This window comes from Equus caballus, chromosome 19 (assembly GCF_041296265.1).
Source record: "Equus caballus isolate H_3958 breed thoroughbred chromosome 19, TB-T2T, whole genome shotgun sequence".
Lineage (NCBI taxonomy): Eukaryota > Metazoa > Chordata > Mammalia > Perissodactyla > Equidae > Equus > Equus caballus.
In genome coordinates, this window is record NC_091702.1 from 54,220,448 (window position 1) to 54,245,893 (window position 25,446).

Genomic DNA, 25,446 nt, shown 5'->3' on the forward strand with positions numbered 1-25,446 from the left:
CACCGCGAAGGCTCCCGAGGTCCCGCCCCCAAATCGACTAACCTGCCCTTAAAGGCCCATCCCTGCCCTCATCTGTTCATTTATCCAGCTGGTTCATTTTCACGATTTCTGGCGAGCACTCTCTACATTAGACCAGCAGGCCTATCTAGTACTTTAGTTCCAGCAGTCTGCATATTTGAAATGAAATTGTCCTAAGATGAGAGTCCTCTTTGGGTTTTATTTTTGTATTTTATTTTAAAATTTAAAAAGAGTATAGGCCCATGTACATGTTTTTACTACAGAAGGCTTTCTAGTACTTTTGGCTTTTTAAACTGAAGAAAAACTACAACTCAGAAGTTTGGGGGTTTTATTGATATTCAATTTACATAACAGGCTTAAATACAATTAATTGAATTCTGCATACATACATATTTAGTTGTAATTTATAATGCAACTTTGGTAATTTTCTTTGAGGTATGTTATGAAGTACAAGTTTTAAAGAAACATCACAAAAATATTCAGCTTGTCACTGATCATTTTTGTGAATTTAACAGAAAACAAGGTTTCAAGTTTATAATCCAGTCACTCTTGCTCAGAGCCAGACACTTCATAAATCCTTATCAAAAAACCCCCAGGTCGGTACACTGGTACCCCGAGGTAGGTTAGCTGGGATTCACCCAGAGAAACTTATTTTCCCTCTAATGGAGTCAGTACTTTCATTCGCTATAGACATCTCAAAAATAACTGCCAAACCCATGTGGCGGTGGTGACTATGGGGAAAAAAAGAAACATTTAAATAAAGGCAATAGTTGTTCAAATAAGAATACAGACAAATTATTCTGCACTGTCCTTCTTGTTCCAGAGGTCACTTGTATCGAGATATATCCACCTAAAAACTTTTTATGAAAGAGCCAAAGCTTGTGTGAGCCATACAACTTCAGTCAGTGCACTTGTAACTGGGAGATAGGGCCCCAAAAGTTTTTTATTCAAGAGCTAAAGTTGGTGTCTGCCTTATAACTTACTGACTAAAACAAGCTGCACACACGCATTAACAAAGGAAGCCATACGTGGCTACTGAAAACTAATCCACAAGTTATTTTCAACCAGATGGCTCACTTGCACCATGAAAGAATGCTAAGGTGAAGCCAAGCTCAGTTCAAGTATTCATTTGATCTGTCACTAAATGCCCAAGTTTTAACGGCTTCTGATTTTTAAAACTCAGAGCATGGTTCTTCATTTTGAGTACCAGTATCCTACATGTATCCTTTTCCGAAATTGACTCTTCTGACATTTGACATATGAAGAGGCAAGATGATCTCACCTCTGACAGGTACCTGAAGAAACCACTGTTTCCTTCAGAGATACAACACGGCTGAAGAAACTTTCAGATCATCATCAACAACATACGGATTCAAAAGGTTTGTCTATTGAATTTACATGCTAAATAAATGAAGACATTGTAATATTTACAGTACAAAAACCTAGAAATGTTATAATATATGCCTGAAAACTGATCCTTCAAAATTAGTAGTGCTTTAGAGGTTTCCCCTTATATGGTCTTCTTTAGCCTCTAGAATGTGTCTCAACTGTGAGAGCAGCCTATTGGACACACCCTGTTCTCTGCTAACAGATAAACTTAAAGCATCATACTTCTAACCTCACTGAAAAATGAAGTCATACTACTCAGAGTGTCTCGCTTTCTTTTTTTATCACAGAAATTCAAATCCACAATATATTTCATGCTTCACTGGAGAAATTCACAGCTTAGAATTATGTATAGAAGTATACATATATACATGTATAAGGCCATCAGAGACTAATTATCAAATAAATGTTATTAAAGGGAATATTCATAATATAAGTACCAATAATGAGAAAATATGGAAATGTTCCTCTGAAAATTAAAATCCTTCATCCTCTGGTTTTCTTCACAATGTTTTCTTTTAGTTCCACGCATCTCTCAATTTCAGTCCTTAACATCGCTAGCTTCCGACAGCCAGGCCCGTCTTGTTCTTATTTAGTAGATCAAAGGTTCTCTGAAGCATAATGAGTGAGCTCTTCAACTGCAAACAAAATTAATTTTCAAAATCAGACTGTTTAAATCTTTCTGACTATTTTTTATGCCAAAAGGTTACATTCACGTTTAATGTAATTTTGTTTATATTAATGTCCAAATAAAAGACTGAATATAAAACACCTGGGGGCCAGCCCCGTGGCCGAGAGGTTAAGTTCGCGCCCTCTGATTCAGCGGCCCAGGGTTTCGTCAGTTCAGATCTTGGGCACGGACATGGCACCACTCATGAGCCCATGTTGAGGCGGCATCCCACATGCCACAACTAGAAGGACACACAACTAAAATATACAACTATGTGCTGGGGGTATTTGGGGAGAAAAAACAGTTTAGAAAAAGTCTTTAACAATATATATAATAAAATAAATAAATAAATAAATAAAACACCTGATTCCTTAGGGTCTGTCGGCGTGCCTGCTCACAGGTCTTGCCAGTTACCGTAGTGTTGCACTTCTGCCTACAGCATACTGCTGCGTATGTTACCTCCATTAATCAGATTATCCAGTGTGAAAGGCGTGTTTCTTAAACCCTTTCTAAAGTTGCAGTGGTCTCCTCCTGAACTACTCAAGTTCCACTTCCAGCCGCTGCTTGCTATTACGCTCACGTTTGTCTGCACGGTCTGACACCCATCCCCATTGTCTCCAGGCACTTTTCCCTAATCATCCTGCCTCTCAACTCCCAAAGCTTCACTACTTACTTTGACACTTAAGTGTTATACATGGACATCTGATTTCTCTAATAAATTGTAAGCAACTTGAGAGCAAGAATTATGTCTTATTCTTTTTTGTATTCATTCATTCAACAAATATTTATTGCTTATCCATTCCATGCTGGGCAGTGTGCTAAGCACTAGGTATCCAATGGTGAACACAACAGGCACTGTCCCTGCCTCCGTGGAGCTTACAGAGCAGTGAGGGATACAGAACTCAGACGGATGCCCACATGCATAAACGTACACTTACACACTGTATTGTTTTTGACCTGAGCAACTGGACAATGGTAGTATCATTTTCTGAAATAAGGTCAACTAGGGGAGCATTAGGTTTGGCTTGGGGCGAAAACTGAATTCTGTTTTGGACATGATCAGTTGGGATGGCTATTGGCATCCAGGTGAGAGAGATGGACTGGGGAGTCCTTGGCACATGTGGTATTCCAAGTGAGGGAGGGGATGAGCTCGCCTAAAGGGGAAGTAGAGACTGGAAGAGAATCTAACAGGGAGCCCAGAGCATTGGCAGAAGAGGTCAGGTAGAGGGGATGGTTTTAACGAGCAGAAAGTAGTTTTACATTATGCTAAATGAAAAAAGCCAGTCACAAAAGACCATAGTATGAGTCCATTTATGGGAAATGTCCAGAACAGGGCAAACCCATAGAAACAGAAAGTAGATCAGTGATTGCCAAGAGCTGAGAGACTGAGGGGTGGGGAGTGACTGCTAATGGGTATGAGGTTTCTTTTGGGGATGATAAAAATGCTCTTGAATTAGATAGTGGTGATGCTTGCACAACCTTGTGAATAGACTAAAAATTATTTAAAAGGGTGAATTTGATAGTATGTTCACAATTATATCACAATAAAGCTGGGGTTTTTTCATGGTTTTAAAGAAGGCAAGATCAGATACATTTCAAGAAAGGAGTGGTCAGCTCTGTCAAATGCTGACGCTGTAAGATAAAGAAAGGTACATTAATTTTAAAAGCCAGAGGTCACTGGGGACCTTAGCTCGAGCAATATCAATGGAAATATGGGGGAAGGAAACAACACAGGAGTGAGCTGAAGAGTGAGTGAGTGGATTGAATACGGGCATCCAATTTTTCTCCCTCCTGAAACCCCACTAAAAGCACAGTTAAAGGTTTTTTGTTTCTTTTTTTTTTGCTGAGGGAGATTCACCCTGAGCTAACATCTGTTGCCAATCTTTCTGTTTTCGCTTGAGGAAGATTTGCCCTGAGCTAACATCTGCCCCAATCTTCCTCTACTTTGGATGTGGGTCACCACTGCAGCAGGGCCAACTAGTGATATAGGGCCACGCCCAGGAACGAAACACGGGCCACCGAAGTGGAGCACTGAACTTAACCACTGGGCCACGGGGCCGGCCTCAGGGGATTTTTTTAAGGCATACATCCACAAGGGTGGTGAGAACAGAAAAGGCGACAACAGCAACACAACTTTGGAAACTCAAAAGCAGAGGGATTACTTAACAGGCCTGAAAAAGCTGAATCCTGAGCTTACAATAAAGAAAGCTGAGAACCAACCAAATTTACCCTGAGGAATCCCCAAGAGCCTCAGGAAGTGATGGGCAGGAATCTCTGGAAGTGGGACTGAAAAGGAAGGGGCTAAAATATAAGAAGGATAGGCTGAAACTTTGGGCATCTACCCTCTCCTACTACCTGGGCAGAAGTCTAGAATTTTACTTTCTGGAGAGGACAAAACAGAGGGTCTCTGGCTATCCGGCTAGGGGGACACCAAGATATCAGTAAAGACAGTGGGACTATACCAAAAACGGGGACTGTACGAAAAAGCATATACTAAATATTGAGACCATCCCCTCTTGCCCTTCCCTCGGCTCCATCCTGCCTCTTTCACTCAGCTCCTAAAATGCTGGCACCCAGCCCTTAATCCTTCAGGTAGAAGACTGGGAGAGTCTTCTCTGTGGAAACTGACCAATCCAGAGCAAAGACCTAAAGATACTGACAGCAAGATTTCCCAACCAACAGCCCAGTCAGATCTACAGAGAAGTTCAGGGTAGACCAGCCCGACCCACATATTAAGAGCTTCTGAGCCAAACAGCAGACAACCAAGGACTTCAGATATCTAAAGAAATCCTCTAACCTTAAGGATAGAAATCAAGACAGGGAGAAAAGGATCTTGATGGAAAATGAGTATGCAAGAAGAAGGAAAAAAAATTTTTTTAATTATCAGTAATATGGTCAGAGAGATAAAGATATTATAGTCATTTAAGAAGATCATATTGTTATAAAAAATTTCAGAGAAATAATAGCTGTTTGAAATTAAAAACTTGTTAGCAAAAATTGAAAAGCTCAATAGAAGAATTTGAAGATTGAGTTGAAGAAATCTCTGAGGCAGCAGAACAGAAAGGCAAAGAAAGGGAAACCGGAAAGAAAATGTAAGAAGATTAGACAACCTGTCAACAGAAAACTGAGATGTGAACCACAGGAGCTGCAGGAGGCCAGGAGAGAGTGGAGGGGAGAAAACCGTCAGCCATGTAACTCATGACTTCCAGAACTAAAAGGCGTGAGTTTCCAGATTAAAGGGTTAGGAATAGTAACAGCCTCAGAATTCTCAGGACTAACACTGGAAGGCAAAAGACAATGGAGCAATGCCTTAAGTGTTCGGAAGGAACGCTATTTCCAAGCTGGAATTCTATCCCCAGCCAAACTACTAATCAAGGGGAAGGATAGAATAAAACATTTTCAGACAGATGAAGTCCTAAAATATTTAGCTCCAGGAAGCTACTAGAAGATATGCTCCATTAAAAGGAGGGAGTAAACCAAGAAAGCAGAAAACACGGGCTAAAGGAAACCGAGGAGATGGGCACAGGAATCCCCAGGACCACAGCTGTGCACCCACACAGAGGGCCACCCGACCTGACAGGAGCCCGTCCGAGGCTCCGCTGAGAGAATTCCTGAGGAGAATGAGGATTGTGAGAGGAGATTTATGCAGCAGACAGAGCTTTGAGGATGAAACACTTACAAATAATACGACAATCTAATCAACTGTAAGAAGAAGACAATTTCAGGGATAAGGAAAAGCACAGAAAAGAGAAAGCAGTCACGGTTTATTCTATGTGTCAGCTCAGAAGGGCAAACTCAGTCAGAGCAAAGCAAACACTGAATACTGATCTAACCAAAACTATAACCTCCTTGGGAGAATGGAGGAATTCGAAATGGACGCAAGAAGAGGCGAAAGAAAGGAAAACCAAAGGCTTGTCTTCTCTAGTAGGAAGTCAAAAGAAAATGTCTAAAACTGAAAAATCAAGAAGTGGAAATACATGCTTGTTGTTTATAAATATGGAGGTAAATACCAGAAGAATAAAGTAAAAGAGTTAAAGATTGTCGTCTTTGGGGAAAAAATGGAGAAGAGGGTGCTGAGATTGCTACTTTTCTGAACAAACCTTGTAGAACAAGTTAACTCTTTACGTGAACGAGTGATTTTGGTGAAAATAAAACCTTAAAAAAGTGAATAGGTTATGAAGGGTAAAGTAGTGTGACAGCCAGAGAAGGCAATTCTGAAAGAGGCTGACTGTGGAAGGGAGTGGAGAGAGAGGAATGGATAGAGAAGGATGTGGATGATGTGGGCTTTGCAATGTCGGAGACAGCAGAGCAGAGTGAGGTGCTGATGGCAGACATCCAGTTCAGTGAGGGAGACTGAAAATGGGGCAGCTCGAGGGGTGATGGATGGAATCTCCGCTAACATGTGCAGGGGCCGCTTCCCACAGGCAGAGGGATGCTCTTACGGGCGTGGAGAAGAGGACGGTGAGGAGCGATAGGAAGGCTTGGAGATCTGGTTATAGAAGGAGAGAGAAAGTCTCTTTTCTCCTTGAAGCACAGTCATCCGTCGAGAGTGAGGGGGAAATGGGAGGAGAGGACAAGGAGAAACCTGAGAATATGAGAGACTCCTTGCTGAGAGTCTGAGAAGAAAGCTACTAAGAAACTGTAGAAACTGTGCATCTGACGACAGCTGAGTTGAAGCTGTAACTTTCAGTGCCTCACATGATATCCTAAGAAATGCTCAACAATTGAATCTTCTAAAAAACAAACCAATGCATAGAAGAAAAGGATGGAAGGAAATAAAATATTAACAGTAATTATGTCTGAACGCTACAACTATAGATTTTCTTCTCTTCTACTATTCTCTATTTTTCAATTTTGAAAAGTAAGCTTGTATTATAATGGAAATACTACTCTTTATTTTTCAAAAAGAGTCTTAAGTTTTGGCTCATGGAACTGAGCAGCACATACTGATGATACTATGTCCAAGAGATGTTTATAGCAAAACTTCAGAATAACCTAAAAGTTCATTCTTCACTGGAGAACTGGTAGAATAATTATGGCACATTTATACAGCTGAATTCTTTGCAGCTGTTAAAAGAAAAGGAAGTGCTTTATATGCTGATATGGAAGTATCTCCAAGATACATGGTTAATAGATAAAAACAAAATAACTGTGTACACAGTGTCTACCATTTCTATAAAAAGTTAATATTACGCATAAAATTTTATATAGAAAGATCAATAAAAAGAATGAGGTAGATATATACATGCTGATATGGAAACATCTTCAAAATATATTACTAATAAAAAAAGAGAGTATACAATGGTGTGTATAGTATGCTCCCATTTTGTAAAAAACCACAAAAAAATACGAGTGACTATATACATAATATGCATAATGCAGAAACTGGCAGACAGTTGCCTCTAGGAGGGGGATTTCTTCAAATAAAGGTAGAGGAAATATTCTCTTACACCCAGAGGAGCACCTGACCCGCACTGGTCTGAGAGTTCTCCATACTGTGGTGCAGACAGCTGCCTACCTGTTCGAGCATCAGGATGGAGTCTCGGAGCACTCCTTTTAAACGGTGTGTCTGATCTTTGTTCTTCTGAATATTTTCTGCCCTTGACGTCATATCAGAGGCTAAACTGAAAGAAAAATGCCATCTTAAAAATCAGGGGAATAGCTTCTAATCTTTAATTTATAGAAATCATCAGCACCTCATAAATTTGCAAACAAAACAAAAAATTAGACAAACAAAAAAAAGTTTATGACTAAAGAATAGTTAGCAGACCCAAGTCTCTAAAACTGGAATTAAATTTTCTGCAACTAAAGAATTACTGAAATAATAACAGATTCGGGGGCAGGGGGGACTTACTTTAAAGATTTCTCTTCTTGCAGGTGGAGACGGTAAAAGGACTGAGCAGCATATTCGATCTTTGACAGCTTCAGAAGCAGAGTCACATTCAACAAAACTAGCAAGAGCAAACTAGGCAGAGCAAATCAGACCTGGTTAGTCCCCTCTGATCCAGACCCGGAGCACTGCTAGTGCAGAAGACACACGCAAAGCTGCAAAAATGTGTATTATCTGGACTAGTTTCCAATCATTGCTAATATTTAAATCAATTATCCCTACTTTTTTTGTATGAAATAATTACTTTAAGTATTAAGTGAATGTTTAAGAAAAAGTTGGAAGGTAACTAGAGTGACAATAAGCAGGTTGGGATTGTCCCTGACATCTCTCCTTTCCGCTAGGAATCCCAGTCAGTGCTGACGTGCGACCACTAGCTTACAAATCTACCAGGTAAGCTTTCAAGATCTATTTGTGGGTGCTTTTGGCTTAAGCAGTTATACACTCATAATGCTGCACTTCAAACAGGAAATTAAGATCAATATGGACGTGATCTTAGGTAGACCACGATGTACCTCCTATTCCCAGTGGAAGCCAAAACAAATTTAAAAAATTACCATTCAGTGAAAATTTCTAGTTCAGCTTAGACAAAAGAAGTATCAAATCCCAAATGTCCATTATTGGTGTCATATATAAACTGTTAGCTGCTAAATGAACTTACGCCATTAGTTCTCACAGCAGCCTTTCAACTGACTGGATATATTTCTTTTACACGTATATGCAAATATATATAGGTGGCATCATAGCTCTCATTTTTTCCATTAAAATATTGACTTGCCCTTAAAAATATATAGTATTCACTTTTACCCATCCAGAAGAGGATTTTTTAAAAAATAAAAGTAGTAGCAAGAAAATCAAATCTATGAAATTATTGTGGCACTGAAATAGTATATAGATCAACAATTCAATATCTGACCATAAATATTCTACAAAATAATGCAGAAGATCACTGATAATATTTACTATTCAAAATCGTCATAGCAAACTGATTTAAGCAGAATATGAAAACCTTTTACAAAAGGCACAACAAACATTTTCTATGTTCTGAAATGTATAATTAGAAAAAACAGGTGATGGAAGAATTTCATTCCAAAAAATATTCACCCAGCGTGTCTCACCCAGTTAGAACCAATTCATTTAAATCTAATGGACTACCGAAGATTCGAAATGAGCCCTGTAGACAACGGTCGAAATGTGACTAGCTCAGTAGATTCCTATAGATCATTCTGAGATTCAGACTAATTGCCCCAGTATTTCTCACCATGTGAGTGAGTGTTTTAAAATACTGATTCCCCAGCCCTACTCAAGACCTATTGACTCAGTCTCCGGGTCTGGGGCTGAGAAAGCTGCATTTTAGCAAGTGAGTCTTAGAAACAATAAAGGGTAAGGACCACTGTTCTCATCAAATAGCACTACTGGGATTTCACCAGCCTGCATATATAAAATTCCCTTTAAGTTTATGGAACTTCCCATAAAAACCTATGATGGTAGAAATAAAACACATTAGTTTAAAAAATGAAAACATTTATGAATGTGTACTTGGTATTCCCTTAAATTTAATAATTCTTCTGAAAATCATACATCAAAACTATTAGACTGCAGGATATAAAATTACTGTTTTTGTAGGCCAAACTTGGTCAAATAGTGGCAATTTCCAACAATAATGTACAAATGCATTCAAATCCTTTTGGAAACTCTTAGAAGATGAGACACAAGCACAATAAGCATTCAAAACAACTACTTACAAAATACTCATCACCACAATCAGGGCCGTGTTACAGCTTTCCATGAGCTTCTTCTTTCCTGCAGATCACACACACAAGGCTGCATTAGAATCAGGATTGTGATTACAACTGGTAAAAGTGAATTTCATTTGAAAGAAGTGAAAAAAGAAATTTTAAAAATTATTTGTAAAGATAAAGTGATTTAGGGTGAATTCCCCACATCCCTGTTTTCATGTCTGATGTCCTGAGTAATATAAAACAAATCTTCAAAATGAAAACCCTCATCAGTCCTGCAAATTTGGGGTATATTACAAATTAATTTACTCTAAAATTAAATAAGCAATTCAATACATCATGTACAATCTCTAAGTAAGTTCCATCTCAGCAATAATATTTGAGCTAGGTTCATGTACAATGCTTCCCTCCTTAAAAAAAAGTTTTCTTAATCATTCTCACCTGTTCTCTGTTGCCCAAACGCTTACATTCCAAAATTAAAGAGCCATTAAGTGGTAGATATCTAACACTTATTTCACACTTATTCACACTAAGATATAAGACTAAGAAGAGGATTTGATAGTGTAGAAGGATGAGAAGGAATGACAGCTTTAGAGCTGAGAGGGAGGCAGTAACAGTTAGTAGAGGCAAGATGTCTTCAAAATTGAGAGTGGGGATAATGAACGTCAAATTCCACCTCAGCAGTTTTGCTGGGCTGGCCCTGACAGTACATAAAGATTAAAAGCATATAATTATTGTAGTACATTCAAGGGTACAAATCAAATATCTGTAAATGCTGGGCGGGAAATTAATGAGCGAAGCATCCAGCAGCTGGGATCAGTGGTGGGGACTGGTGACCAGGGGAGCACAAATGCCGTCTAATGGGACAGCTGCCACTAAGCTCCAACCAACTGTTGCTATGAAGGGATTTGGGTCCAGGGCTATCAGATCTGATTTTTATATAAAAATGTCCAATTTTTAAAATACCATGTGGGCCCAATAAAATACTTCTACTGGCCATATGCCCACCATTTTGCAACTGCTCCTTTTTACTTATATATTAGTTATCTTTATAGAATTCAGTGTTTGCTAAACCTTATCAGAAAAGGCAAGGAGAAAGGGAGACCTCTTAACTGAAGTGTCTTATAAACAAGAGGCATATTCTGCTTCACATAAATAAACTAACATCTTTCATCCCCGTGTACCAGCAGGTAACAGCTACCTGTAACGTGCCCTTTGGCATCTAGGCCCACGTCTCCAGAAGACCGCAGAGAGGAAAGCTTAGGCACCATTTCTGCTGTTCGGTTGAAGTTTCGCCTTCTCCTTCGTACCCCACTAAGTTTTCCAGGGTCTTCAATGGACTGATTTAACACAGATTCTTCCATTAACAAATCTGATTCTAAGAAGAAAAAAGAACTCTTTAGATAGTGGAGAAAGCTTCTCAACTATAAGATACACAAGGTGTGGTTGCTGTTTTGTTCTCAGTTTGGTTTTTTAAGCCTTGGTAAGTTTCTTTAACTATTACTTAGGTTCTTATGGCCTAGATTCAAACCTTACTCTTAATGAAAAGTTTTGGAGAGTACAGTGATCCCATAATGAGACTTCGTTATTCTAGGAGAAATGAACTGTATTAATAAATGATGGGATCATCAGAGCAAATTTGCCATGTGCTCTATTAAATATTAATGTAACAAGTTCAGTTATGGAAACAACAGGCTACCCACTTACATTGAATCATTAGAAAGATTTCCAAGATAGATAATGGTATGTGATTGTCAATCTCAAAGAAAGGCGTAGCATATAATAGTTCTAATTTACAATGAGGGTTTGCAAAAAAGGAAGCACTAGAAAAGAAAATTTGCAAACAACCTAAAAACCTCATTTTTGTCATTTGTTTCAACCTTTTCCTTCACCATATTTTTTTATTAGAAGTCCTTTATCCAGTGGCCAAACTAATTTTTGAGTTTCATTTTCTTTGCTCCTGATAAAGAGCTTAATAATAAAAGTCAGACAGAAAAGCAAGGAAAATAAATAACCAAAAAACGAGACAATGAAGCCTTAAATTACCTGAGCTGACTACCAGATTTTCTTTAACTAAAATTAATTGTGCTCATGTATGTGTATTTTTTCCCTCATGTGTATTTTAAGGAATATCCAAATAGAACAACTGTATCAGTTCCCTCAGTCTAAATCCATACATGCACATGATCCATATCTAAGTGGGCCTGCACAGACCCAGGGAAGCTGTGCTGGTGAGGGAGGGATGGGCCTGAGGACTCCGCAGACCTTAGAGAGCACAAGGGCATATTTACAATCAAGTTATGCAGCCTCTCAGTACAGCCAGCCTCTTTGGCTCCTCAAAGAGGCAGGGAGTGTGACAGCTCCTAACAGTGTGATCTCGGACAAGTCACTTAACCTCTCTCTCTGTTTCAATATTTCTTTTTTAGTAAAATGGCTAAAAATAATAGTACCTACCTCACAGGGTTATAATGAGTTGATATTTACAAAGCACATAGAACAATGTCTGGCATGTAATAAGCATTAGATAAGTGTTTGTTGAACCAATGAAAATTTAAAGTTTTGAAATTCCAAGTGGGGTAGTTGGAACCACTTCAGTGGGAGTCATTCCAACATCATCTACCGGTTCCTGCTATGAATCCAAATGAAGAATCAATCCATTTCGTTAATAAATGCTGTCTTTACAAAAATAGATAAACCAAGAAATTTACAAACCAAGCTGTTTGAAATAGTCTTCCAATGAACTCCAGGAATTCTTCTCAATTAAAGATTTGACAATGGCCCATGGTTGTTTCCTGTATTTTAAATCTGTGGAAACTCTAATAAGATAAGGAGGAAAAGAAGAATATCTATTTAAAGGGCAGAATTTAGTTATTTTAACATTATAATTACACGTAAGATTGAATTCCGTGAAAAGCCAAAAGGATTCAAAGTCATTAAGATTATAAAAGAAAACTTGTTCGCTGATAAAGACTGATAAAGACACGACTGTGTGCTGTTAATAATTCCATCAAATTTCCCTTCTAAGTACTCGGCATTTTATTTCTTTCCTTTCTCTGGCCCTGAATTTTCTTTACCTAAATAGCAATAAAGGTTCAAATTAAATTCTAAATGTTCTAAATGCCTTCTATAAAAAATCTCAAGTGGTCATTAGTTGAAAGTAACTACATTAGCTAAGACTAGGCCAAGCATATAATGGCCCCCCACTATCTTTAATGCACTCACACTTCTTATTTCCCACTGCAGCAGAGTCCTTTACTGCCCACCACGTGCTCCTCAAGAACTCCCAGCCCCCTTGCCATTAAACTAGGTCGTGTGCCCAGTTCTGGCCACTGGACTGTGAGCACAGTTCTACAGCTCTCTTTCTGTACAAACTGAAACGACACGTATTCTGGATTGTGCAGCTCCAGGATGACAAAGCTGCCATCACTTTGGGATGGCACTTTGGGATGGCATCACTTGAGTGATGGGCCCCACCTCCCTGCTGACCGCTGGTGGACATGTAATTTGAGCAAGAAATAAAGCTTTGTTGTGTAAAGCCACTGCTAAGATTTTAGGATTAATATGTTACCAGGGCATAATCTACCCTCCCTGACTAGAACGCGCCTTAACGACAGCTCACCTCAGCCGGCATTTCTGTTTCGAGGATCGGATGATATGGTATCTATTCAGGGTATAGAAGTAATCATGGTAGGGCACATCGTGTGTCAGTACTTCTGCATCTACCAAATAAAACCGTGCTTCCCGACTTTCTTTATATAGTGTCTGCCAAAATAAGATGAAAAAAGTTTTTGCAGATACATGTTGAATATATCAAATTCCTTGCCAATTTAGAACATAGATACTAGAATTCCTCTTCACAAATTACAAAAGACATGAGAAGCCCATATACAAAGCCAGAAGGGCTTCCATATTTGCTGTGTTGTCTTTAAATTGAGGAGACGGGACCTGGAGAAATAGTATTTGCTGTCAATTCATTGTATAATTATATATTTTTTTCTTTAAGGCATGAAGAGGAGAAAGGAATCATATAATCTCTTGTGTGTATTACTAGTTTACAAAGAATGTCAAATGTTCCTGGTAGGGGGAAAAACTCAAAATTCAATGGAACCAAGCAAGGACCCCACCCCAAAATTCATCAAAGTTTAACAAATCCACCCTTCACCAAAAAAGAGAAGGAAGAGGACAACCAGACAGAAACAGCACTTTCCCTCAACAGGATTTGAAGTGGCCGAACCGTTCTCCTGTGAACCACACCTTTCCTACCTGTCCTCTGAGGTTATGAGACTCTCCAACACCAGAATGCCAAGCTTTTCTTAAATGTTTGAAAATCTTTTGAAAAAAAATTGTCTTTTTTAATACCGATGGACAAAAACTACACTAGCACAACTAGCTCAGATGTTGCTAGATATTTTCAAACTATTTGCAGAAAAGATACACTGAACTTCAACACAAACGGGCCTAACACAACTCCCACTATAAGACAACGCCACACGGGTCACAGAGTACAGCATTAGATATCTTGTAATCTCTTCTCCATATGTCACAGCAGCCATCTAGTTATTTGGCCCTAACTTTTCACATGATCCCATAAATCAGATTCCAGTAGTGTTCTTTTTTAAACCATTTATTGTGGAAAAAGTTCAAATGTACAAGAAGAGTGAAAACGAAGTCGAACGAACACTTATAACTCATCAACCAGCTTCAACAACATTAACTCCTGCCCAGGCCTGTTTCATCTGTACCTTTTCCCACGTTCCCTCCCCCACCACCAGCCTCTGCCTGGCCAGACTACTCTCAAAGGATATCCCAGACATCAATACAATTTCATCCATAAACACATCAGTGTATCTCTTTGTAAATTCTTCAGTACGTCTCTTTAAAAGATAAAATTATTCTCTTTAAAATACAGCTACAATATCATTATTACATATAAAAAATTAACATTTCCTTAAATCTCATAACTACCTCTTTACAGTTGGTTTACAGTTGGTTTGTTTGAATTAGGACTGGGTTGATATGGTTGATTTGCCTCTTAAATCTCTTTTTAACCTGTAACAGTTTCTCCTCCCTTTTTTACTTGCCATGTGTTTGTTGACATTGTTTTGTAAATTGGTGACTGTAACAGGCATCTTCTCTCTTCCCACACGCATGATACTAACAGAGCAGACATACCTGCTTTTCGGTGGCAGTGGTGCATTTTCCAGTAAGTGGATTATTAAGGACTATTGTGTAAGTCATGGTTCTCAGCTGATCACCTCCAGGTTCTACATTCCAAGGGGTGGATACGACATCTAATCACAGCAAACATAAAATGAGTTAGTTGTAGAAATCTGAAGGGTATGACTTAAAATAGAGTCAAAGAGGTAGTTTTTTAATTATTTAAATTTTTATCTTTGACCTGTCCCAACTTCCTTAACATTGTGTGTTAGTTAACATTAAAGAAAAGGAAAATTAAATGTTAGGCACTCTTCTTATACGTGACAGATTCCCCAACTCTGATCCACTGACTTCTAAATTGTTGTCCATTAATACTTTTTCTTCTCTTTAGAACATAAAATTAAAAGTTGGTTCATCTGTAGGCTTCTTTTTAAAGTCCCCAGTACCTATGAAGAGAAGTAATGGTGCCAGCCTTATCAAACAGAGACAGAACAACACTTCAACACTCTCATCACTGAGGACAAAGCCTTGAAAGCCATTTGTCCTTACGCAACAACATGACCTTGACCCCAACTTGAGAAATCATGTCAATGAGAAATCATGTAATGTTAATGGCTTATCTGCCAAAATGTTTAATCACGGAAGGGGCAATACAATATAAATAACCATACAACCTTTTCTATATTAAGAAAGCTATATAGGGTAATCTCCCTGTATTTATAGCAAGTTCTTGGTCAGAATTCTCTTTCATTTGCTTAGCAATAACACAGTGAGTAGAAGCACACTTTGAACAGAAATATATCTTTAGAACACAGCACTATACAGTGAAGGTCATTTTACAAGCTAAAGACTAGGAAAGTATAGGTAACAGCATCATGAACTCTACTCAAAGATCTGACTAAATCACCTAATGCTCTTAGCACAAAGGGACTTAGGCAAGTGGTATGTTTGCCTGCTATTCATCAACATCCTAAAATGTAGAAGCCTTTACCTCACCCATTACCCAACATCAAAGGAATGCAGCAAGGCTTTATGCTATATCCAGTTTTACTCTCCTCCTTTCACACAGCCAGGCCCAGGGATTTAATGAGGGATCCTTAAGCTGCCTTTTGAGCATATGGGAAAATCTTACAGCTAAATTAAAAAGGCAACATCGCAAACTATGGAATCTATCCTGCAGAATTTGCTGTAAAATGATTTATTTAGGTGTACATCAAAGAAGATATAAAATTAATTCTAAAATACTTTTTAAAAGATTACTTTGGTCATACATCAGCCTGTTTCAGAAAAGTTATACAGATTTTCCTCGACAGCTGGATAAACCCCTGATAAGTTGAAAATGTAAGTCAAAAATGCATTTATCACATCTAACATCACAGCGTAACCCAGCTCACCTTAAACATGCTCAGAACACTTACATTAGCCTACAGTTGGGCAAAATCATCTGACACACAGCCTATTTTATAATAAGGTGTTGACTATCTCATGTAATTGACTGAATACTATCTTGAAAGTGGAAAACAAAATGGTTAGATGGGTAGAGAATGGTTGTACGTGCATCGGTTGTTTACCCTCGTGACCATGCGGCTGACTGGGAGCCAGGGCTCGCTGCCACTGCGCAGCACCACGAGAGAGCACCACACTGCATATCGTTAGCCCAGGAAAAGAGCAAAATTCAAAGTTTGAAGTACGGTTTCTACTGAATGCGTTTCTTTTTCGCACCATTGTAAAGTCGAAAAATCCTAAGTTAAACCATCATAAGTTGAGGGAGGACTGTCTGTACAAATAATTCATTGTTAATCAGCAACAAAATTGAAAGGTATCATTGAAGTCTGTTGTTAAAACTGCATACCATTCAACAAAGTAACTATCAACAAGGATAGAATGATCCATCTTCCACTTGTATTTTCACCAATCTTACCAAAAGGTTTACTGAATGTCATGTGCTACAACATCATGTAATTAACAATAGCTTGGAATAGTCAAGCCCCCAATACCTAAGTAAAGTTCATCATGATTCAAAAAACTTAGGATGAAATTATAGAAAGATGACAATAATATACAAAAAGACACATGAGCCATTCTAATATACTGAGTTGAAGTAATCAAAAGCAGGAACTGTAGAACCAATACTTTAAGAATCCCTTGCTGTAATAAAGTTTTAAAAGTGATGAATCTTCACACCCATTAGGATGGCTATTATCACAAAAAACTAAAAGATAACAAGTGTTGGCAAGGATGTGGAGAAACTGGAACCTTTGTGCATTGCCGGTGGGAATGTAAAAGGTATGACAGTATGGCAGTTCCTCAAAAAATTAAACACAGAATCACCTTGTGATCCAGCAATTCCACTTCTAGGTACACACCCGAAGGAACTGAAAGCAGGGATATCATCAGATGTTTGCAAGTCAGTGTTCACATCAGTGCATCGTTCACAATGACCAAAAAGTGGAAACAACTCAAAACTCCATCAATTATGAATAGATAAACAAAATGCGGTACCTACATACAACAGAATATTATTTAGCCTTAATAAGGCATGAAATTCTGATGCATGCTACGACATGCATAAACCTTGAAGACATTATGCTAAGTTAAACAACCCAGTCACAAAGGGACAAATATTCCATGATTCCACTTATATGAGGTACCTAGAGTAGCCAAATTCATAGAGACAGACAGTAGAATGGTGGTCGTCAGGAGCTGCAAGGAGCAGGAAATAGAGAGCTACTGTTTAATAGGTACAGAGTTTTGGTTTGGGAAGACAAAAAAATTCCAGAGATGGATGGTGGTGATAGTTGCATAACAATGTAAATGTACTTAATGCCACTGAATTCTATACTTAAAAATGGTTAAAATGGTAAATTTTTATGTTATGTACATTTTACCAAAATAAAAAAAATTCGTGAATCCTAGGTGATGGGTATATGGGTTTTATTATACTACTCAGGCAAATTTTCTGAAGGTTTACATATTTTCAAAGTTAAAAATTTGAATAAAATGACTTAAAACTGGGCTTTGAATTACAAAAGTGGTGTCATAAAGATGTAAACAAAGACTTAAAAGAATATCTATTTAAAAGCTCCCTAATTTAAAAGAAAATTAGAGGCCAGCCTGGTGGTACGTTGGTTAAGTGCATGCACTCTGCTTTGGTGACCCAGGGTTCATGGGTTTGGATCCCAGCTGCAGACTTATATACCGCTCATCAAGCCATGCTGTGGCGGTGTTCCACATACAAAAGAGAGGAAGATTGGCACAGAAGTTAGCTCAGTGACAATCTTCCTCACCAGGAAAAAAAAAAAAGATCCAGTAGTAACCATTTTAGAACTGAAATTAGATTAAATCCACAAATAATTGACTACACAAAAATTTTTCATTAAATTCTTTTTTTTTAAGATTTTTTTTATTTTTTCCTTTTTCTCCCCAAAGCTCCCCCCGGTACATAGTTGTATATTCTTCGTTGTGGGTCCTTCTACTTGTGGCATGTGGGACACTGCCTCAGCGTGGTTTGATGAGCAGTGCCATGTCCACGCCCAGGATTCGAACCAATGAAACACTGGGCCGCCTGCAGCGGAGCGCACAAACTTAATCACTGGGCCACGAGGCCAGCCCCTTTCATTAAATTCTTAATATTTTTAAAAAGAAGCCTTTGAAACCCATTCTCAAGAAATACAACTTTGATTACCAGGTAACAAATTCAGAAGATAGCAGAATGGTGTGTAATCATAGCAAATTATCTCTTTTGGGGAAAACCTTTTCCCTAATTCTAGGTCTAAACAGCAATATAACTATTTAGATTTAGCCAGAAGTCTTTGCGTCTCAAAGCCATTTAAAACAGAGAGCAAATGTATTCATCCATATTGAAGCCAGATATGATATCAGACACCAAATGCACTTGTGATTCAAAAAACAAACTTCTTTAGTACCAGCGTGGAATAACATGCTAGTTCCTTGTAGGTCTCTTCATCCATAAAAATGGCAGTGCGTAAAAATCAACAGGCATCATCTTAGAAAATTAAGAGAAATAATATATCCTACTCTTGTGAAAGATCAAGTTCTCCAGGTTGACGTGAATAGTAGAAAAAAACAGATTCGGAAGAGATAAGTTAAATATAAGCCACTGAGTGAAAAGGAAGATTTATATCCCTCAGATATCCCACATTTTTAAAACTAGGAGGGCAGAAAAAATAAATGATTTTTTAAAACTATGAAATTCTTTTTCTTTTTTTTTTGAGGAAGATTAGCCCTGAGCTAACTGCTGCCAATCCTTCTCTTTTTGCTGAGGAAGCCTGGCCCTGAACTAACATCTGTGCCCATCTTCCTCTACTTTCTATGTGGGACACCTACCGCAGCATGGCGTGCCAAGTGGTGCCATGTCCGCACCCGGGATCCAAACCGGCGAACCCGGGGCCGCTGAAGCGGAACGTGCAAACTTAACAGCTGTGCCACCAGGCTGGCCCCTGAAATTCTTAACGTAATCAAAGACTCAATTAATAGATATTAATTAGAAATCACTCTTCTACTCTAATATGATAGTAAGAAAAAAATTATTTTTTGTATCTAGAATCCACATCAATGATATAACCTATGAATATGTAATTATGTTTACATAACACTTTTTAATAAAAGAATAACATCTAATGGTCAATATAATGGCTAGATTATAAACTGTATTTAAACTGTAGAATAATTTCTCTTTGACTACGTCCAATGACTCACCTCACGTGAATCTCTGCTGCTGCTGTTTTCTAACCTTATACAGAAAGCTAAACCACGTGCTCCCAAAGTTTATAAAGTATCTTGAAATATTTAGGATAAATTCCATTTCAAACTAACTATAAGCTTATTTGAGATGTTTACCAAAATAGAACTTTTAACACATAATCAGTGAAATCCTTTTTACGAGTCTAACTCATTTCCTAAATGGAACTTTTTGGTGTTTTCTCTGAGGGACACCACAGACACTGCAATCTCAAGCATATAGCTCCACAAATTTTCACAAAGAAAACACCCGTGTGCACGACTCCCCAGACCAAGACAGAGAACTTCGCCAGCATCCCAGAAGCCCCCCAGCCCTGAGCCACCCAACTCTCCACAGTGGGAACCACTATGCTGATTTTATGTCCATAAGTTAGTTGTGCCTGTTTTTTATTTAAATAAAGAAATCATAGTACATACTCTTCTGCATCAGGCTTCTTTTGCTTAACGTTATATTTGTGAGATTTACTCAATGGCTTGCAAAAAAAAAAAAGAAAAAAAGCAGCAGTTTGCTTTTTCCTTGCTGTATAGTATTCTTTGGTGTGCCCACACACAGTTTGTTCATCCATTCTACTACTGGTGGATGTTTGGGCTGTTCTGAGTTGGGGGCCATCATAAACAATGCTGCTATGAACACTGCAGTACGTGTCATTCAGAGTAAAAAGTCCCCATTTCTGAAGGATACAAGCCTAGTAGTAGAACTGATGAGTCACAGAGAATGCTTACGTTCAGCTTTAGTAGATTCTGGCAAACCATTTTGTAAAGTGATTGTACCAATTCACACTCTACGAGCATCCAGTTTTTCCACACTGGAACCCTTTTAAACGGGTTCAACCCAACTGAACTGCTACATTTATAAGTAAACAGAGTTCTAATTTTCAAATGGTCTGAACTTAATCATAGGTAGGATCTGACTAATTCAACAGTTGTACTCTTTACATGTGAATTTAACCTAGACACTTAAATACTAGTTTATATACCAGCGAGTAAAATCAAAGCCTGCCTAATTTTTCCCCCCAACAACAAAAATCAATTTATATAGGTTCAATCCTCTAAGGATAATAAAATTCTCCCAAACTTATCATTAGATAGGAACAAAGACCAACCTATTATATTTCTAGAATTGGCAAATCTCTGCATAAAGCGTGAACTGGTGAAGAGCAATTCAAACATTTTCTCAGCGCTGATATGAAACACACGGTTGATAAAAAGTCTTCCATGAAGATCTTTCTCAGTAATATTTTCTGGGGAAACAAAAAAAACACAAAACCAAAAGGGAAGAAACTAAGGGAAGGTCATTTCAAGGTTTTGTTCTGTTTACTTGTACTTGGCACGAAATGGTTTTTAAAGGTGATTACAATGATCAGCACATTCCAGGACACTATTAAAACTCTAAATTGGAATTATATACTTAAATACTATTATAATATACTTAAATACTATATGTATCCATATATATATCCAGAATATATAGTTAATCCATATATTTTAACTATATATTAACATATATAGTTAATCCAATATATACCCATAATATATAGTTAATTAAACTACATATGATCAATATTTCACTTATAATCCAAAAGATATAGAAATATTTAACTTGAATGATATCAGACTGCCATAATATATCACCCAAAAGAATATTTCAAAAGTGATAAGGGCAATACTGAGATGCATAGCGGGGTATCTGCCACAGCAATTAGCAGGTCCTATTTCCAAACGCTCCAACATTCAGTAAGGAAGTCATCAATGGCCCCACTCATGGCTGTACTCACTCCCTTGCGCCTGAACAACGTTTCAAACTTGACTTAAAGCTGACTCCTCCAAGACAAGTATCACTGTATTCACAACCTGTTCTCAAACTACACGTTTAAGAAATCCTTCTGAAAAGTATTCTTGAAAGCTAAATAATGCCCAATGGTATATTTCATTTTTCTGGGAACCTGATAATGATGATAACATTGAAAACTACTGGTAGCAAATGAAACAGCAATACCTGCTCACCTCTGCTCACTCTGCCTAGAAACATTACACAAAGTAGCCCACGCCTACACGGTGCTTACTCTAGGTGAGGCACTGTGCTTGTGCACCTTGCCAGTATTAACTCATCGTATCGTCACAGCAATCCCAGGAAGTAAGTGGTATTGTCATCAACATCTCCACTGTCTAGATGAGGAAACTGAGGCACGAGAGGATTGCCAAAGCTCCAGGCTTAGTGAGTGACTGAATCCGACTCTGAAATCACCGCAGCTCCAGAGCACACAGATTTTATCTCTGTTTTATGCTGCCAGGAGTTTAACTTAGAAGAATCAAAAAGAAAGTAGGGAAAAACAGCCAGGTAGGAATAGGAGCCTGGGAAAGTAAAGGAAATAGCATAAAGCAATCCAATATGAAATTTTAATGATTCTAGGACTGGGAGTATTTCAAGGATTATGCCCCATCAATTCAGAACGAAACTGTAACAGAAGCTCCCACATCTCGGGACTCAAGCTCTCAGCGTCATCTGTGTGGCGCGTCTGTCAACAGCAAGCCAGGGGAGGCGGTCTGGTAGAGCACGAGGCGGGGCCCAGAATGAGAGCCCTCTCCCAGCTCTGCCCTCACCCACCTGTGGCGTTCTCCTCATTCAATGACTTGTGTCTCTCTGTCGTCACAGGTGCAGAGAACTCAGGGATGTCAGGGAGATCCGGATTTACCTTCTCCCTGCCACAACACTCGACGCAGGCAAAGGCTACTAGCTGCAATTTCAAGTAATGGCTCCCTCAGCACAGAAATGAATCACTGAAAACGAGGCAGTTTGCTAAGGTTTTGTGAGGGAACTTCCCAATTAGCCTGAAGAAATAGCTTTTTTCTGACATAGAAGTAATATATGTTCGTTGTAAAAATAATTCATATATTCACAAAGAAAGCAAATGAGTACAGGTGATTCTACTGATCCTGTTCTCTTCCTTCACAGAACTTCTCTCGATTTGTAATTCTATCCGTATTGGCTTACTGACTGAGTTATTGTCTCTCTCCTGCACGTGAGTAGGGACCATGTTGATTTTAAACACCTGTGCACATTACGTGCTTGACACATAAAAAGCGTTAAATAACTACTTTTGAGTGAATAAGTGACTATTGAAAATGCTAAAAATATTTAGGGTCTATTTCTATATATGGACTTTGAATTTGCAACCATGATTTTTTTATATTTTGGAATAATTTTAGATGTACAATTAACTAAACTAGGCTTTATTCCTATTTTTTCCAGTAATGACCTTTTCTGTACAAGGATCCAACCCAAAATACCATGTTGCATTTAGTTGTTATACCTCCTGCAATCTAGGACAGTTCTCATTCTTTCCTTGTTCTTTAACGGTCTTACACACTTGAAAAGTACTGGTCAGGTATTTTATAGAATGTCCCTCAATTTGGGTTCATCTGAGGTTTTTTCATGATCAGACTAGGGTTATGGATATTGGGGAGACCACTACAAAGGTGAAGCAGTGTTCACACTCAGGGGCTCCACATATCAGCATGATTTAAGACGACGCTCACCTTGATCACTGGCTTAAGATGGTGTGTGGCAGGTTTCTTCACTGCAAAGTTTCTATTTTCCCCTTTCCATATTCTGTTTGTTAGAAATAAGCCACTAAGTTCATCCCATCCTTAAGGGGAGGAGAATTAAGCTCCACCTCCTGGAAGGGGGCGCATCTATACAGATTATTTGGAACTCTAAGGAAGACTTGTGCTTTCTCCCCCATTTATATGTTTACTTAATCATTTACATCAATGTGGACCCATGAATAGTTATTTTACACTTTAGGTTATAATCCAACACTATCCTTATTTATTTTGTTGCTCAAATTTTTTCATTTGGCCATTAGGAGCTCTTCTAGGTTGATCCTATGTCCTTCTGAATGCCTCTTTTTTTGGGGGGAACTTCTTTATTTTCTGGTACCGCAAGATGCTCCAGGCTCATTTTGTATACTCCCCACCGCAGCCCTTTCTCTAAGGAGCCCTGGAACTACAATTTTTCAAAAGTAAGTTTCTTGTTCACATTTAAGAAGGAAATAAGTTACACTCATATAGGTATTTCAATACAATATTTTCATATTTCATTTAAACTATTATTAGATAAATTGTTCTCTATTATGACTGATAAAAATAGAATTTGTCATATCACTACTGGAAATTAACAGTAACACCTTTTGTATGTAAATTTGTTCAAGAAAGTAAGGACATAAAAGAAACTATTTCCACCTGGGCTTATTTATTTATGAAACTCATGGTACTTTAAAACCCTCCTATCCAAGCAACATCACCAACAGTATTGCTGTAACATATCGAGCTGGCAGGTGTATTTTAAATGGGGAAAGGAACACTGCTCAACCTAGGGGCAGGTTACTAACTATTTTCAATAAAGAAGAAATACAATTTCAAACATATCAGTTTGAAAGTGTCTAGTGGAAATGGTGGGAAAAGTGAAACAAATAAGTATGAGAGGGACATGGACATGAATAAAACTGAAACCACATGTTGACAGTGTTTGAGGGTATATGAAAAATGACTAGGTAGGTATGCAAGAAAAGCAGGTGATTTGCAGTTTAATTGAGTAACTAAGGATACACTAAAAACTGGTGACTTGCTGTCACCTTGACTCAGATTGAGGGCTTTCTTTGTACCTGAAAACCTAAGTTCAACTTAAGAGCTGTTCAAACACCTGACTCAGGTTACTGTGTCAGGGTTACCTGGTTTAGTCTCGTGGCTGCTTCCCTGACATGCTAGACTATTTCCCAGCTTTTTCTCTGGCCTTCCCCAGAGGTCTGCTTGTCTTCACCTTTATTAATTAATAAGCATCACTGGAATTCTGACTCTAGTTTCTCTTTGCGCGGCTCTGCCTCTAATTCATCATGTTCTCTGAGCCCTAGACCACAGACTCCAATTTTGCCATTCTTTTGTGCCCCTCCTCCAGCCTAGTCTTGACTTGGCTTCCATTCTCAGCATAGTGACCGTGGTGAGGGCACCCTGTCACATCAAGTTCCAACCCCAGCTATACAAAACTAAATTTAACCTCTGTCATCATGACACAGCCCAGGTGTCTCATGCCAACAGCCAGTTTGTCAGCTTCCAGTCAAGGCTCTACTTCCTGGGGCAGATGTTTTACAGACTATCTACTACATGAGAGCAGGGCAGGTGGAAGAAGTAAATCCTGACAGCAACAGAAACATTCTCTCTTTGAAAATACGGCCATAATTTCCTTGTACTTATGGATGTGGCTACATTGGGTCAACTCATCTTCATTTGCCAGGAAACTCCCAGCATCTTTTCAGATGCTCTGAACTCCTCCCCAAACCAGGAATGTTGTTAATAAGCTGAGAAAGTCTACCAGCAACAACCCTCTAGATAAACAAAGTTCTGTAGCTTATTCTGTGAATTATTCTATGCCAAAGTTTTAAGTTAAGAATGTGGTTTAACAGATTAAAACACAACGCTTAGCATTTTGTTCAGCAGTTGGAAGCCCAGAGCCCATTTCTGGAAGTACAGAAATATCCCTAAAAAGGGCATCCTTCAATCTTGGTGGGTTCTAACCTGCCTAGCGTAGAGTTAGAACATTAAAAAAGAAGCCAGTCAAAGCAGATTCTAGGCTAACTTTCCCTCTCCGGGCTCCAGTTAAACTCCACATCAAAGGGACTGCCCTACAAGTGATTTCGGGTCCCTCCGTGAGAATTTCGTGACGCTCCGCTTTGTGGACTCCTCTCAGGGATACGTGGGTCTAGAGGGAGTCTCTACAACAAAAGACTGCACAGCTCCCTCCCAAAGGTCACAGTCTGCAGGAGGCAGAAAAG

General features: G+C 38.5%; 1 protein-coding gene and 1 long non-coding RNA gene across 13 annotated transcripts in view; one reads left to right on the top strand and one right to left on the bottom strand.

Moving 5' to 3' along the window:
• Positions 1-332: 332 nt before the first annotated feature.
• Positions 333-25,446, bottom strand: part of GRAMD1C (GRAM domain containing 1C) — an 87,399-nt gene continuing 62,285 nt past the window's right edge. For all 12 annotated transcript variants that reach the window (XM_070242766.1, XM_014732882.3, XM_023623735.2 and 9 more), the window contains 9 exons: positions 20,722-20,859; positions 14,873-14,991; positions 13,320-13,462; positions 12,413-12,516; positions 10,902-11,078; positions 9,707-9,764; positions 7,929-8,039; positions 7,593-7,698; positions 333-2,042 (listed from right to left, as the gene is read on the bottom strand). In XM_070242766.1, coding sequence (XP_070098867.1) covers positions 1,962-2,042; positions 7,593-7,698; positions 7,929-8,039; positions 9,707-9,764; positions 10,902-11,078; positions 12,413-12,516; positions 13,320-13,462; positions 14,873-14,991; positions 20,722-20,859 — 1,037 coding nt within the window. In that variant the 3' untranslated portion in view covers positions 333-1,961. The remainder of the gene's footprint in view (positions 2,043-7,592; positions 7,699-7,928; positions 8,040-9,706; positions 9,765-10,901; positions 11,079-12,412; positions 12,517-13,319; positions 13,463-14,872; positions 14,992-20,721; positions 20,860-25,446) is intronic.
• Positions 7,947-14,539, top strand: LOC111769092 (uncharacterized). Its single transcript, XR_002801850.2, has 4 exons — positions 7,947-8,062; positions 8,306-8,354; positions 10,888-11,140; positions 13,704-14,539. It is a non-coding gene; the product is annotated as an uncharacterized lncRNA (long non-coding RNA).